Here is a 17555-nt window from a genome sequence, read left to right on the forward strand (position 1 = left end):
ACAATTTTTCTCCCTTACAAACAATAACCCCCCCCCCCCCCCCCCCCCCCCCACGCGCCCATAACAAAAAAAAAATGAGAAATCGCGCAGAGCAAGATATATACATGGCAAAATGATATATTTACACAGCTTTGTACACTGTGCCCTCACCCGTATGTGCCAGTTTCCCCAACCCTTCATGTTATCTCTTGCTCATTCACCCTCCCAGGCAGTCCCCCCCCCCCCCTCCCAGGACGTCCCCTCCACCCCCTGCTCCCCACCCCCCCCAAGGTTGCTGCTGCTGCTGACCGACCTTCCTCTAACGCTCCGCGAGATAGTCCTAGGAACGGTTGCCACCGCCTGTAGAACCCCTGCGCAGACCCTCTCAAGGCGAACTTAATCCTCTCCAACTTTATGAACCCAGCCATATCATTTATCCAGGCCTCCAGGCTGGGGGGCTTCGCCTCCTTCCAGATTAACAAGATCCTTGGCCGGGCTACTAGGGAAGCAAAGTCCAGAATGCCGGCCTCTTTCGCCTCCTGCACTCCCGGTTCGTCCACTACTCCAAATATTACTAGCCCCCAGCTTGGCTTGACCCGGACTTTCACCACCTGAGATATTGCTCCCGCCACTCCTCTCCAGAACCCCTCCAGTGCCGGGCATGACCAAAACATATGGACATGGTTTGCCGGGCTCCCTGAGCACCTTCCACATCTGTCCTCTACCCCAAAGAACCTACTCAACCTCGCCCCCGTCAAGTGCGCTCTGTGGACCACCTTAAATTGTATCAGGCTGAGCCTGGCACACGAGGAGGAGGAATTAACCCTCCCCAGGGCATCAGCCCACAGACCTTCCTCGATCTCCTCCCCCAGCTCCTCCTCCCATTTACCTTCAACTCTTCTACCAGCGCTTCCCCCTCTTCTTTCAACTCCTGGAGTATTTCCGACACCTTGCCCTCCCCGACCCATACACCCGAGATCACCCTATCTTGAACTTCTTGTGCCGGGAGCAACGGGAATTCCCTCACCTGTCGCCTCACAAAAGCCCTCACCTGCATATATCTAAAGGCATTTCCCGGGGATAACCCGAACTTCTCCTCCAGTGCCCCTAGGCTCGCAAAACGTCCCGTCGATGAACTGGTCCCCCATTCTTCCAATCCCCGCCCGATGCCAGCTCTGGAACCCCCTGCCCATCTTCCCGGGACAAACCGGTGGTTACCCCTGATCGGGGACCACACCGATGCTCCCATTGCACCCCGGTGCCGTCTCCACTGGCCTCAGATCCTTAGCGTTGCCGCCACCACCGGGCTTGTGGTATACTTTGTCGTCGAGAGCGGCAGCCGTGCCGTCACCAACGCCCCCAGGCTCATTCCTTTACAGGACGCCATCTCCATCCTCTTCCATGCCGCCCCCTCTCCCTCCATAACCCACTTGCGGATCATCGCCACATTTGCTGCCCAGTAGTAGCTCCCCAGGTTTGGCAGCGCCAACCCTCCTCGGTCCCCTACTGTGGTCCAGGAACCCTCTCCTTACTCTCGGGGTCTTATTCGCCCACACAAACCCCATAATACTCCTGCCTACTCTCTTAAAAAAGGCCTTAGTGATCACGATGGGAAGGCACTGAAACACAAACAGAAACCTCAAAAGGACCACCATTTTGACCGACTGCACTCTACCCGCCAGCGAGAGCGGTAACATGTCCCATCTTTTGAAATCCTCCTCCATTTGCTCCACCAACCTCGTCAGATTCAGTTTATGTAGGGTCCCCCAACTCCTGGCTATCTGGATCCCCAGATACCGAAAGCTCCCCTCCGCCCTCCTCAGCGGTAGGTCCCTATCCCTCTTTCTTGGTCCCCCGCCTGTAATACAAAGAGCTCACTCTTCCCTACATTGAGCTTATAGCCCGAAAACTCCCCAAACTCCCTTAGAGTCTGCATGACCTCCACCATCCCCTCCATTGGATCCGTCACGTACAGCAACAGGTCATCCGCATATAGCGACACCCGATGCTCTTCTCCCCCTCGGACCACCCCCCTCCATTTATTAGACTCCCTCAATGACATGGCCAATGGTTCGATCGCCAATGCGAACAGGGGGGACAGGGGGCACCCCTGCCTCGTTCCTCGGTACAGTCAAATGTACTCCGACCTCCGCCGGTTCGTCACTACACTCGCCCTCGGGGCTCTGTAAAGGAGCTTAACCCAATTGATAAACCCTACCCCGAACCCAAACCTACACAGCACCTCCCAGAGATACACCCACTCTACTCGGTCAAAGGCCTTCTCCGCGTCCATAGCTGCCACTGTCTCCGCCTCTCCCTCCTCCGATGGCATCATTATCACATTTAAGAGCCGCTGCACATTGGTGTTTAGTTGCCTGCCCTTTACAAATCCCGTCTGGTCCTCGTGGATTACCCCCGGGACACAGTCCTCGATCCCCGTGGCCAGCACTTTTGCCAGCAACTTTGCATCCACATTGAGGAGCGAGATCGGCCTGTACGATCCACATTGCAGTGGGTCCTTGTCCCACTTTAGGATCAAAGAAATTGTCGCTTCCGACATTGTCGGGGGCAGGGTCCCCTCCTCTCTTGCCTCATTAAAAGTCCTCACCAGTAGCGGGGCCAACAGGTCTGCGTACTTCCTGTAGAGCTTCACCGGGAATCCATCCGGTCCCGGGGCCTTCTCCGCCTGTATGCTCCCCAAACCCTTGCTCAGCTCCTCCAACCCAATTGGTGCCCCGAAACCAGCCACCTCTTGCTCCTCCACCCTCGGGAATCTCAGCTGATCTAGGAATCATCTCATCCCCTCTTCCCCTGCTGGGGGCTGGGATCTGTACAGCTCTTCATAAAAGGCCTTGAATACCTCGTTTATTTTCGTCGCACTCTGAACCGTGGCTCCCCTTCCATCTTTGACTCCCCCTATTTCCCTCGCTGCCATCCTCTTACGGAGCTGGTGTGCCAGCATCCGACTAGCCTTTTCCCCATACTCGTAGGTCACCCCCTGCGCTTTCCTCCACTGTGCCTCCGCCTTCCCTGTGGTCAACAGGTCAAACTCCGTCTGGAGCCGTCGTCGTTCCCCAAGTAATCTTTCCTCCGGGGCCTCTGCGTATCTCCTGTCCACTCTCAAAATCTCCCCCACTAACCTCTCCCTTTCCATACCCTCTGTCTTCTCCCTATGAGCCCTAATGGAAATTAGCTCTCCCCTGATCACCGCCTTCAACACCTCCCATAACACCCCCACCCGCACCTCCCTGTTGTCGTTGGCCTCCAAGTACCTTTCGATACACCCCCTCACCTTCCCACACACCACCTCGTCCGCCAGCAGTCCCACATCCAGCCGCCACAACGGGCGTTGGTCCCTCTCCTCTCCCAGCTCCAGTTCCACCCAGTGCGGGGCATGGTCTGAAACAGCTATAGCCGAATACTCCGTTATCTCCACCCTCGGGATGAGCGCCCTACCCAGAACAAAGAAATCTATCCGGGAGTAGGCTGTGTGTACATGGGAGAAGAAAGAAAATTCCCTGGCCTACGGCCTTGCAAATCGCCATGGGTCCACTCCCCCCATCTGATCCATAAACCCCCCAAGTACCTTGGCCGCCGCCGGCCTCTTTCCAGACCTTGATTTGGAGCGGTCCAGTGCTGGATCCAACACTGTATTGAAGTCCCCTCCCATTATCAGGCCTCCTATCTCCAGGTCCGGAATGCGCCCCAACATGCGCTTCATGAATCCTGCATCATCCCAGTTTGGGGCGTATACGTTTACCAACACCACCCACGTCCCTTGCAGCCTACCGCTCACCATTACATATCACCCTCCATTATCCGCTACAATAGTCTTGGCCTCAAATGACACCCGCTTTCCCACCAATATTGCCACCCCTCTATTCTTCGCGTCCAGTCCCGAGTGGAACACCTGTCCTACCCATCCCGTTCTTAGCCTGACCTGATCCGCCACCTTCAGGTGTGTCTCTTGGAGCATGGCCACGTCCGCCTTCAGTCCCTTTAAGTGTGCAAACACTCGAGCCCTCTTCACCGGCCCATTCAGGCCCCTCACATTCCACGTTATCAGCCGGATTGGAGGGGCTCTCACCCCCCCCACGCCCCGCCGACTAGCCATCTCCTTTTCTGGGCCAGTCCCGTGTCCACGCCTCCCTCGCCCTCCAGTCCCCCAGAGGGGGGACCCCCGTCCCGACCACCTCTTCTGTGTCCCATTCCCTTTCAGCCAGTGCAGCAGCAACCCTTTCCCCCCCCCCCCCCCCCCCGCTAGGCCCCTGTCTAGCTTTTTTGCTCCCCCCCATGTCACTCCCGTAAGTCAGCTGACGCCTGCTGACCCCGGCTTCCCCCGCTGTCCCATTGACCTCCCCGCGTGGGAGTCTCCCAATCCATATGCATTCCTTCGTTCCCCTTCCCGCCTTTCTTCCCGCGCGCGGAAAAACACCCCGCGCTTTCCAAAGCCCATCCGCCCCCTCTGGCGCAGCTCCTGTCGTGGCCTTGTCTCTCTCCCCCAGCCCATGTAACATTTCCTGCACGTGATTGACCCCCTATAATACAACAACCATCACACATCAAACCTCAAAACATCCCCCCCACCCTCACAAACCCTCAGTTAGAGTCCAACTTTTCGGCTTGTACAAAGGTCCACGCCTCTTCAGGCGTTTCGAAGTAATAGTGTTGGCCCTTGTATGTGACCCACAGTCGCGCTGGCTGCAGCATTCCGAATTTCACTTCTTTCCAGTACAACGCCGCTTTGGCCTGGTTGAAACCCGCTCTCCGCTTTGCAACCTCCGTGCTTCAGTCCATGTATATTCGGATCTCTGCATTGTCCCACTTACTGCTCCGCTCCTTCTTGGCCCATCTCAGGACCCACTCTGTCTGTGAACCGGTGGAACCTCACCACCATCGCCCTTGGCGGCTCATTTGCCTGGGGCTTCTTCGCCAGCACCTGATGTGCCCCGTCAGACTCCAGCGGCCTTCGTGCCCATCATCGCCTCGAGCATCGTGCTCGTGTATGCCCCGGCATCAGCCCCCTCCACTCCCTCAGGGAGACCCAGGATTCGCAGATTCTTTCTCCTCGACCTGTTCTCCAGGTCTTCGAGTCTTCCCGCCCCTCTTGTGTAGCGCCTCGTTCTGCTCCACTCTCACCGCCAGGCCCACAAGCTCGTCGTCGTTCTGACTCTTTTCTGTACCTCCTGGATCTTAGCTTCGTGGGCCTTCTGGGTGATCCAGAGTCCTTCAATTGCCGAAAGTGTCGGTGCCAACATCTCCTTGCGCATCTCCTCGCACTGCACCTTGAAGCAGCGCTTGATGAACTCCTGCAGCTCCTCTTTGTCCCTGGCTGCCGCCATTTTGTTTTCTTTCCCTCGCTTCTCCCGTTGCTCCAGTGCCGCTCCTTTGGCCGTTACACTTCTGGTCTGTTTCATAGAAGTTGGAGGGGGACCTCTCTCTTCCCTTCCCCACGGGTTGCGTCAAAAAAAAATTCCGTTGGGGCTCCTCTAACGAGCCTGAAAGTCCGTGGTAGCGGGAGCTGCCGAATCGTGCGGCTTAGCTCCGCATAGCCGCAACCGGAAGTCGAGAGGGAATCCTTTTGGCAGTGTTCGCTTCACCAGTCTGCCCCAAAAAGTCTATGGAAACTCCTGAAAAAGGTCTGAGAGTCGGCTCCAGACGGGAGCTGCCAAATGCGCGCGACCTACTCCTCCATGGCCGCCACCGGAAGCCTCGTCCCTGCTTCTTCAATGGCCTTGGTAGATCTTTTCACAGTTGTTCCCTCTGCTGCAAGAATTCACCTTTGATAGAGTAGTCAGATTGCAGCTTTAAGCTTGCCCTTCCCCCGCCTGCATGCTGGAAGAGCCTTTGTCTATTCCTGCAGCTCAAGCCAAATCGTTTACTGTTTCGGCCGGGTCTGGTAGCCAAAAGACATAACATTCCTGGGGGACACTGTCAGGGGTATGCTGCCGTCTTCTTCCCACACCAAGAAACGTCAAACAAATGCCGTGGGGGCCCTGTAAAAGAGCCCAAAAGTCTGTTCCAAGCAGGAGCTACCGAATATGCGACCTAGCTCTGCATAGCCGCACCCGGAAGTCCGTGACTGACCTTTCAACTAAGGAAAATAGTTGCTCCATATCCACCCTGTCCGTGCCCCTCATAAACTTGTACAATAATGAAGGCACATAATTAGTTCTTTCCATATAGCATATAAATATTAGTGGGTGTTCCAATTCCTGCTCATCTGTTACTTACCCCCCATTTACAATTACTTCTTTCCCACTACTGAATCACCAGCAGTCCTTCACCTTGTATCGCATATCTCCCTTTGCAAATGGCTTTGCCTCCACCCACTCTCCCTTCTGTTACTTTTCCCCTATGTCCTGACCTATCGCTTCCTCTTCCGTTCTCCCACACCAGCCAATCGTTTTTCCTCAACTAGCATTGAGCCAAGCAAATGGCATTTAAAAAAAAAGCATTTATAAATTGGGATCAATTTATAACGGCCCAGATTTTGCAGAGGGAATAATGGTGAGGCGTTCTGTACTAATCCTCATGAAAGAATACATTTGACAGCAGTTTGCAATTCATGCAATTAAACATGGAAATCCAGATATTGCTAATTTTTCATACCAGTGCCTCACCAAGAGACTGTAGTATTTACTCATTACTTAGCAAAATGGCCAGAAAATGTTGTCCATTAAAGTGCAAGTAATTTCTAATAGCTTGATAATTTTTAATTACTACCAACTAGGTCTCCAGCACTGAAAATTTACTTTACCCAGTGCAGAGTCCCATCCCTTAGATTTTGATTAGTGTTGGGAGAATTTAAAACAAATGCCAAAATTATTTTAAATTTGTCTCTGTCACTTAATCCTATTTTTCTTTTCCTCTAATTCTGTAAATAACTTTACATTTACTTAAATATTTTCACCTACGAATCCTGGTTTATACTCAATGTCACAATAAGAATTCTTCAATCTTATGAGACACCCAGTTACTCTGCTCAGAAAAGGACCAGATTCCCTGGAGTGGGCTGTTTACCATACTCTTGCAAAAATCCAGTCTGTGGACAGCTTTTACCCAATCAATGGAGAGCGTTTCTTGTGCACTTCTGACCACACAATCTGGCTGAATGTTTTATTTTTAAAAGGTGCTTAGTGCTATAAAGCAATTACCATCCTACAAATGTCTTCAAAAACAAATGAGCAGTTTAGTGCTGGGAAATTGGTAGAAGAGGGAAAGGCACTCGGATTGTGGAGTTCGTGGTTTCCTGCTTTAATTCGAATAGCGCCTGACAAATAAATATTGCAAATGCGTAGTTTTAGTTTCTATATCAGTACTTCAATGTATAAAAAGCAGTGAATTGTCGCAATATTTTTATTCAGGCCTTTTCTCGTGTCAGTTAAGCTAAAGTCGTTTTAACAGAACTGCAAAAATCCTTCAACAGAGTTGGTTCAATGCCAGCTGATATTGATCCATTCTCCATTGAGTTCCTTCTGATTGTATTACCTTGGCTAAAAAGACTGGTGTTTTTGTGCACCATTAGAGACAAAAGTACAAAGAACAATACAGCACAGGTACAGGCCATTCAAGCCTGAATCCGTCATGATACCACCCTTGGCCAGAACACAAGAACTAGGAGCAGGAGTAGGCCATCTGGCCCCTCGAGCCTGCTCCACCATTCAATGAGATCCTGGCTGATCTTTTGTGGACTCAGCTCCACTTTCCGGCCCGAACACCATAACCCTTAATCCCTTTATTCTTCAAAATACTATCTATCTTTATCTTAAAAACATTTAATGAAGGAGCCTCTACTGCTTCACTGGGCTAGGAATTCCATAGATTCACAACCCTTTGGGTGAAGAAGTTCCTCCTAAACTCAGTCCTAAATCTACCTCCCCTTATTTTGAGGCTATGCCCCCTAGTTCTGCTTTCACCCGCCAGTGGAAACAACCTGCCCGCATCTATCCTGTCTATTCCTTTCATAATTTTAAATGTTTCTATAACATCCCCCCTCATCCTTCTAAATTCCAACGAGTACAGTCCCAGTCTACTCAACCTCTCCTCGTAATCCAACCCCTTCAGCTCTGGGATTAACCTAGTGAATCTCCTCTGCACACCCTCCAGTGCCAGTACGTCCTTTCTCAAGACCAAAACTGAACACAATACTCCATGTGTGGCCTCACTAACACCTTATACAATTGCAGCAGAACCTCCCTAGTCTTAAACTCCATCCCTCTAGCAATGAAGGACAAAATTCCATTTGCTTTCTTAATCACCTGTTGCACCTGAAAACCAACTTTTTGCGACTCATGCACTAGCACACCCAGGTCTCTCTGCACAGCAGCATGTTTTTATATTTTATTTAAACAATAATCCCTTTTGCTGTTATTCCTACCAAAATGGATAACCTCACATTTGTCAACATTGTATTCCATCTGCCAGACCCTAGCCCATTCACTTACCCTATCCAAATCCCTCTGCAGACTTCCAGTATCCTCTGCACTTTTTGCTTTACCACTTATCTTAGTGTCGGCTGCAAACTTGGACACATCGCCCTTGGTCCCCAACTCCAAATCATCTATGTAAATTGTGAACAGTTGTGGGCCCACACCACTGATTGCCAACCAGAGAAACACCCATTAATCCCCACTCTTTGCTTTCTATTAATTAACCAATCCTCTATCCATGCTACTACTTTCCCCTTAATGCCATGCATCTTTATCTTATGCAACAACCTTTTGTGTGGCACCTTGTCAAAGGCTTTCTGGAAATCCAGATATACCACATCCATTGGCTCCCCGTTACCTACCGCACTGTTAATGTCCTCAAAAAATGCCACTAAATTAGTTAGGCACGACCTGCCCTTTATGAACCCATGCTGCGTGTGCCCAATGGGACAATTTCCATCCAGATGCCTTGCTATTTCTTCCTTGATGATAGATTCCAGCATCTTCCCTACTACCGAAGTTAAGCTCACTGGCCTATAATTACCCGCTTTCTGCCTACCTCCTTTTTTAAACAGTGGTGTCACGTTTGCTAATTTCCAATCCGCCAGGACCACCCCAGTCTAGTGAATTTTGGTAAATTATCACTTCCTAGTGGTGTATCCCTCTATCCCATCCTATCCATGTATTTGCCAAGATGCTTTTTGAATGTCGTTAATGTATCTGCTTCCACTAGCAGCGCGTTCCAGGCACTCACCACCCTCTGTTTAAAAAAAAACTTTCACTGCACATCTCCTCTAAACTTTGCCTCACGGACCTTAAACCTATGCCCTCTAGTGACTGACGCCTCCGCCCTGGGAGAGTGCCCGCCCATCCACGCCTCTCAATCTTGTCGACCTCTATCAAGTCGCCCCTCAACCTCCGTCATTCTAATGAATAGTCAGTCTATTCAGCCTCTCCGCATAGCTAACACCCCCCCCCCCCCCCCCCCCCCCAAGACCAGACAATATCCTGATAAGGGCAGCACAGTAGCATTGTGGATAGCACAATTGCTTCACAGCTCCAGGGTCCCAGGTTCGATTCCTGCTTGGGTTACTATCTGTGCGGAGTCTGCACATCCTCCCCGTGTGTGCGTGGGTTTCCTCTGGGTGCTCCGTTTTCCTCCCACAGTCCAAAGATGTGCGGGTTAGGTGGATTGGCCATGATAAATTGCCCATAGTGTCCAAAATTGCCCTTGGCGTTGGGTGGTTACTGGGTTATGGGGATAGTGTGGAGGTGTTGACCTTGTGTAGGGTGCTCTTTCCAAGAGCCGGTGCAGACTCGATGGGCCGAATGGCCTCATTCTGCACTGTAAATTCTATGAAACCTCCTTTGCACCCTCTCCAAAGCCTCCACATCCTTCTGGTAGTGTGGCTATCAGAATTGTGCCCAATATTCCAAGACATCAGATTTGATTTTAAAGAATCATTCCACATTATGTGATATATTTAACACAACCATTGAGTTAATTTCGTGCAAGTTTTTAAAAAATGAATTCAAATTCAACTAAAAAAATGAAAGGACGTACTGGCGCTGGGGGGTGTGCAGAGGAGATTCACTAGGTTAACCCAGAGTTGAAGGGGTTGGATTACAAGAGGTTGAGTAGACTGGGACTGTACTTGTTGGAATTTAGAAGGATGCAAGGGGTACCTTCTAGAAACATTTAAAATTATGAAAGGAATAGACAGGATATATGCGGGCAGGTTGTTTCCACTGGCGGGTGAAAGCAGAATTAGGGGGCAAAGCCTTAAAATAAGGGGAAGTAGATTTAGGACTGAGCTTCGGAGGAACTTCTTCATCCAAAGGGTTGTGAATCTATGGAATTTCCTGCCCAGTGAAGCAATTGAGGCTCCTTCATTAAATGTTTTCAAGGTAAAGATAGATATTTCTTTAAGAATAAAGGGTTATGGTGTTCGGGCGGGAAAGTGGAGCTGAGTCCACAAAAGATCAGCCATTATTGAATGGCAGAGCAGGCTCGAAGGGCCAGATGGCCTACTCCTAGGTCTTATGTAAATGAAGATAGAAGTAAAACTCAAATTCTGTATTGAAATATGGTGACAAGATAGGTTTCTGGGAAACCTACCCATGCAACATTAAATTTGTTAGAAAGAGAATGCAGAGATGCTGCATTTATTATAATTCAAGTTTCCAATTAAAATCACAAACAGGCACATTGCAGAGCATGCATTATCTACAAGATGTACTGCAGTAACTCTCCAAGGCAACTTCAAAAGCATCTGCCAAACCAGTGACCTGTGTGACTAATGTCGGAAAGTTTTATATATTGTATATAATACATATATTATATGTATTGTTTGTTGCAGTAATGTTATTAAAATAACTTGGGTTACGGTATACAGATTATATGCCTGCTAAAGCTGTAATTAAGGGGTTACAGGTTATATGCCTGCTAAAGTTGTAATTAAGGGGTTAACAACGAGGCAGAGGCACTTGAGGGAGCTGGGTCTGTTTTGTTTCAGTGTTCAGCCTTGCCCTGTGTCTGTTGTGTTCAGTTTCATTTTTAGTTCTGCTCTGGATTGTGAAGGGAGGTGTGTTTTCTCAGCCTGCCTTCTGAAAGCTTCTCTCCCAAGGGCATTGTGAATAATCTGTAAACCACTGAGTGTTAAGTAGCATTTGACCTGTGCGTGTGGATTGTGCTTAATTGAAATTTTTGAAGTAGATAGGAAAGTAAGCTCACAAAGACCTTTCTTTGTTTTTGTAAGAACTGTTTAACTGTTAATTGGAAAGCTTTTTTTTGCTTGGATGTTAATGGGGTTAATCCCGTGTTAATAATAAATTAATATAAAAGATCCCTAGGTGTCAGTGAAATCACTCCTGGAGCAAAGTATCCTTTCCTCAGTTTACAAATTGAAAAATTGTTGGGGCCTAGTCCGGTTTCCTAACATTGGGGCACCACATTCCTCACCAAATCATTAGCCTGACTTGGAAATGTAATCACCATTTGTTCACTGCTGCTGGGTCAAAATCCTGGAACTCCCCAACAGTGGGCCAACCTACACCACATGGGAGTACAGCAGCTTAAAAAGATGGCTCACCTACAAGCATTATATAATCTACAAACTTTTCAAGTATAACGGTAATAAATACTGGTCTTGCCAGTGACACACACATCCTACGAATGAATGTGACGTTGGACAGGAAATCATTAGAATATACAAGTCTGAAGATTACAGAGAGGGGTGAGGCCATGAAGGAATTTAAAAATAAGGATGAAAATTTTAATAGTAAAAGTTCACAAAATAACTTGAAGGAACACTTCTCCTGCCATTCACATCCTGAGCCTTCAATTATAGGATGGACCCAAACAAAATTTACATGGTGCAAAACTGATCACTTCTCAGCTCTGCAGCAGGATGGCCCATAACTTTGTGCAACTAACATAACTATGTATGTTTAGATCTAGTTTGACCACAAGCTTAATTGATAAACTAAAATTGAGTTAGCAGGAATATAGGTTATGGCCATAAACAGAAAAAAGTTTGGAGTTTCTAATTTGTATTCAAAATGGGTATCCAAACTATTAGTCCAGTTGCACAAGGCTGATATCAGTCAGCACTGGGGGACTGACTTACCTCAGTCTCCCTGGTAACCATGATTACTTCAATCTTGTCCTCAAACTATTGAACTGGCAGCTCAAATAGTCATTTAAACTGAATCTCTGGTAGTGCGTAGTGGCTAGCTGCAGGAAGCAAGGATCAACTGTAAAACTGAAATCAATCTAAATGCATTTCACCAAATATGAAAATCAGTTACTTATAACATATGGTTTAAAATAATTTAAAACAAGACTTTAATCGTTTAGGAGGTTGAAACAATTCATAGTTTCACATATACTCTACAGAAATTAGTGAGTGAAATCAAATCCAAAGTTTGAACAATTTACTGGGAAAAGAAACCTGAAGAAATGGGTTTTAGAAAATGCTTTTTATATTTAAATATTTTCTTATAATACAATTTCCCTGCCACTTTATTCCTTGGAAGCAGTGCACAACAAAACACATGTCATTGTGTAATAAAACTATCTTCTGCCACATTCTCGGTTAACTGCCTCACAATGAGGCATCAATATAATGGTCAAATTAGATATATATTTATATATGTATATTAAAAAAACACAAGACAAAGTTCCTGTTTTTCCTCAACTCTTCATCAACATACTCAAAAGGGGAAAAGGCACATAGTACCAAAGAAAATTAATAGAGCTGAGTCATATGTTTATTGAGCTTTGAAGTATGCCAAAGGATATGGCCTTGATTTTTAATACATATTTTGTACCTAACAATATTGTAACAAAATATCAGAAAATGTTCATCTTAGTAACTATATAAGTTGGGGGATATAAATAGCCTCTTTTTAAATCCTATTTATGTTCCCTTTCAATAACTTTTGAATGAATTCAATTGTATAAACATATGAAATGATACTGCTTCCAGAAGCTAATTCATTTTAAGAGCATTTCTATACAGAAACCATTTGTACACAAATATTTTATTCACAATTATATAATTTGTTCCAAAAGTATTTGGGGCATAATGCAGCTACACAGTGCTGATAATTTAAATCTTGCAGGCTGTAATCTCTGGATTTTGGACAGTCATAAGCAAGAAAGGCATAGTCAGATGTAATCATCGTGAACTGGCTCTCCACTGACATCACAGTAATGGATGAAAATGGCCACAACCCGCTGAAATACACCACTCCTCATCTGCCTTCGCTCGGAAATCTCCTCGCCAATTGTTTCCATGCAAATGTCAGCTGACAATTGTCCTTTTCTCCGTGGAGCATAGATTGTAGCTGGGGGGGGGGGGGGGGGTGGAGAAACAAGACAATTACATCTCAAAGGGTTTCAGACAATTCAATTTAGTTTGATTCAATTACATTTGTTTTAGGTCTTAAAGTATTGTCATGTGAGAGTACCTTTAAGAAATAAGTGTTTACGAAATGTACCTTTAAGAAATGGGTGTTTATCAGTGATGTCAGAGTGTGGGTGGAGCTGAGCTGTTTGTCAGCTTTTTACTTTAGTTTTTAAGCAGGCTGTTATAGAGCGAGTTTTTGGTTTTGTTTTCAGGGTTGGAGCTAAAGCCAGGCAAATCAGGTGTACAGTTGATCTCTCTGCCATGAAAAGTCTATCTCTTGATCATTTGGTGAATTCGGAATTATAAATGTTTTCAGTAGTGAATGTAAACCTGATGTGCTTCTGTTAAAAGGTGTTTCTTTTGTCTTCTGGATGTTGTTTGGGAAGTTATTAAGGATTACTTAGTGTATTCTTTGGGGGTTGCATTTGAATTGATGGTTGCTAAGATGTTCACTGGTATGATTTAAAAAGGTTAACTTGAGTTCATAGAATAAACATTGTTTTGCTTTAAAAAATACTTTTCCAGTTCTGCTGCACCACACCACTGCTCTCCATACCACAATCTATTAAAGGTTGTGGGTCAGGTGAACTCCATGATACACTTTGGGGTTCTCTAAACCCTGGCCCATAACAAATTGGGGGCTCGTCTGGGATAAAAGTCTATCTATTGGATTGGCTTAGTGAAGTGTGAGCATATTGTGGTTGCTTTTCAGGTGTGGTATTTCAGTTTAAGTAGGGAGTGTGTTGTGGACAATGGCTCTTTCAAAGGCTCTGAAGTTTTTGGGGGTGGAAACGGTCACACGCAGTACCTTACGGACAGAGACTAAAAGCAGACTGTTAGATTTGGCAAAATCATTCCAGTTAACATTACCTGACAACATGTGAAAAGATGAGGTAATTATGGCAGTGGCTAAGCATTTAAAGTTGCCTGAGATAAAGTTTGACTCATTGGAAATGGCAAAAATTCAGTTATAAATTAAACAAATGGAACATGAGAAAGAATTAAAACAGCTTGAATACGAAAGAGAGAGAGAGGAAAAAGAAAGAGAGAGAGAAGAAAAAGAGAGAGAAGAAAGGAAAACAGAAAGAATAGCCTTAGCAGATCAAAAAGAAAGAGTAATGGAGATACAGATCAGGGAAAAAGATAAAGAGAGTTTGAACTTCAGAAAATGGCCATGAAACATGACAGTCAGTTAAAATTGGCAGACGTAAAGGGAAATGTACAGTTGGATGATAGTGAGGAGGATAGTGAGAAAGAGCGTCAAAGTCGAAGGCTTGTTTGGAATCTATTTAAATATGTCCAAGCATTGCTAAGGTTTGATGAGAAGTAGGTAGAAGCCTTTTTCATTTCATTTGAGAAGGTAGCTAAACAAATGAAATGGCCACAGGCCATGTGGGTATTACTGATTCAAACAAAGCTGGTAGGTAGGGCGAGTGAAGTGTTTGCATCACTACTGGAGGTATCTGGGACGTATGAGGTGGTGAAAAAAATCCATCTTAGGTGCATATGAACGAGTGCCTGAAGCTTACAGACAAAGGTTTAGAAATTGAAGGAAAGAACCTGGTCAAACATACATGGAGTTTGAAAGGATCAAACAGAGTAATTTTGATAGTTGGATAAGAGCTTTGAAAATAGACCAAACGTATGAAACTCTGAGAAATTATACTTTTGGAGGTGTTTAAAAATTCAATTCCTGATGTCGTGAGAACTCATGTGGAAGAGCAGAGGGTTAAAACTGCGAGATTAGCAGCAGAAATGGCAGATGATTATGAATTAGTTCATACATCACAGCTTGGTTTCCGACATCAGTTTCAGCCTGTGAGGAATAGAAACTGGGGACATGAGAAATATTCAAGTGGTAAAGGTAAAGGTGATCTGATGGGAGATAATAAGGAGAGTGTACCTCAGATTAAAAAAGAAATCCAGGAGGGTGGAAAAGAAATGAAAAGTTTCAGATGTTTTCACTGTAATAAACTAGGCCATGTAAAGTCATAGTGTTGGTGGTTGAAGAAAAGCACTGGGAAGGCTGATGTGGTAAAACAGGATAAGACAGTAGGGTTTGTTAAACTGGTAAAGGAAAGCCCAAGTAAAGCGAAGGAGGTGCAAAAGATTGTACAGCCTGATCAAGAGGTGATTGATAAGAAGGTGCCAGATCTCTTTAAAGAATTTACTTGTGTGGGTAAAGTTTACTCATGTGTATCAGGAGTAGCAGGTAAAGAAGTCACAATTTTAAGAGATACAGGAGCTAGTCAATCTTTAATGGCAAGAGATGAGGAGATATGTCGTTTGGGAAGAATGTTGCCAGAAAAGGTAGTAATATGTGGAATTCAGGGTGAGAGGAGTAGTGTTCCATTATATAAGGTAAGGCTGGAAAGTCCAGTGAAGAGTGGTGAAGTGGTAGTAGGAGTAATAGAGAAACCATCTTGTCCAGGAATACAGTTTATTTTGGGTAATGATAAGCTGGATCGCAGGTGGGAGTGATGCCTACTGTGGTCGATAAGCCAGTGCAAAGTCAGGCAATTGAAGCGTTGAAGGCCGAATATCCTGGGATTTTTACGGATTGTGTAGTAACAAGGTCGTAAAGTCACAGGTTAAGACAAGAGGAGAAATCAAACAATGAAGATGAAGTTGAAGTGCAATTATCAGAAACGATTTTTGATCAGATGGTTGAAAAAGAACAAGAACAGGTGGAGGATGAGGCGGATATTTTTAGTTCAGGAAAATTGGTGGAGTTACAACAGAAAGATGTAGAAATAAATGGGATGTATCGGAAAGCATGCACGGAAGAGGAATGAGAGTGGATACCAGAGTGTTATTACCGTAAAAGTGATATCTTGAAAAGAAAATGGAGACCTTTACATATGCAGGCGGATGAAAAGTGGGCAGAAGTTCATCAAGTAGTATTGCCGGTAGGGTATAGAAAGGAGGTGTTGCGAGTTGCACAAGAGGTACCAGTGAGAGATCATTTGGGAATAAGGAAAGCTCCAGCTAAAATCCAGATTCATTTTTATTGACCTGGACTACATAAAGATGTAGTTAAATTTTGTCAATCATGTCACACATGTCAAGTGATAGGCAAATCTCAAGCAGTGATAAAACCAGCACGCTTAATACCCATCCCAGCATTTGAAGAACCTTTTACAAGGGTCCTAATTGAGTGCGTAGGACCGCGTCCTAAAACAAAAAGTGGGAATCAATATCTTTTGACTATAATGGATGTATCTACTAGGTTTCCAGAGGCCGTTCCAGTACATAATATTACAGCTAAAAAGATTGTGGAGGAGTTACTTAAATTCTTTACTAGATATGGACTACCCACAGAAATACAATCGGATCAAGGATCAAATTTTACCTTAAGGTTATTCAAAGAAGTTATGGATAGCTTAGGAATAAAACAATTTAAATCAACTGCATACCATCCAGAATCACAGGGAACGTTAGAAAGGTGGCATCAGACATTAAAGACAATGTTGAGGGCTTATTGTCACGATTATCCAGAGGATTGGGATAAAGGAATTCCCTTCGTACTGTTTGCAATTCCGGATGCATCAAATGAGTCAACCAAATGCAGTCCTTTTGAACTAATTTTTGGTCATGAGGTAAGAGGACCACTTAAATTGATTAAGGAAAAATTGGTGAGTGAGAAATCGGAAATTACATTATTGGATTAAGTGTCAAATTTTAGGGAACGATTAAATAGAGGTGAATTGGCTAGACAACATTTAAAAGTTGCACAAAATGTGATGAAACGGGTAGCGGACAAGAAATCCAAAGTTCGTAGTTTTGCCAGTAGAGATAAAGTTTTAGTATTGTTACCAGTGGTAGGTGAACCTTTAAAAACTAGGTTTTGTGGACCTTATCAGATAGAAAAGAAATTAAGTGGTAAAATGTGGTAAAAACACCAGATAGAAGGAAGACTCACCGAGTGTGTCATGTAAATATGCTGAAAAGATACTTTGAAAGGGAAGGAGAGAAAAAGGAGGTCTAATGATTCTAACACAAAGTGACAAACCAAATCCAGATGACTGTAATTTGACATACCTCAGATTAAATTGGAAAATGAGGATGTTCTTAAAAATTGGGATAAATTGTTGAGTTACCTTCCAGAGGAAAAACGGACTGACCTGAAAGTTATCGATACCTTCCAGAGGAAAAACGGACTGACCTGAAAGTTATCGATATCACGGGGACAAGTTTATAGAGATAAATTGGGAAGTACTAAAATGTCTAT

General features: G+C 45.4%; 1 protein-coding gene across 6 annotated transcripts in view; it reads right to left on the bottom strand.

The window, feature by feature from the left end:
- Positions 1-12234: 12234 nt before the first annotated feature.
- Positions 12235-17555, bottom strand: part of fbxo38 (F-box protein 38) — an 87794-nt gene continuing 82473 nt past the window's right edge. For all 6 annotated transcript variants that reach the window (XM_072512158.1, XM_072512159.1, XM_072512156.1 and 3 more), the window contains one exon: positions 12235-13262. In XM_072512158.1, coding sequence (XP_072368259.1) covers positions 13084-13262 — 179 coding nt within the window. In that variant the 3' untranslated portion in view covers positions 12235-13083. The remainder of the gene's footprint in view (positions 13263-17555) is intronic.

The sequence above is a fragment of the Scyliorhinus torazame genome, chromosome 7 (assembly GCF_047496885.1).
Source record: "Scyliorhinus torazame isolate Kashiwa2021f chromosome 7, sScyTor2.1, whole genome shotgun sequence".
NCBI classification, from domain to species: Eukaryota; Metazoa; Chordata; class Chondrichthyes; order Carcharhiniformes; family Scyliorhinidae; genus Scyliorhinus; species Scyliorhinus torazame.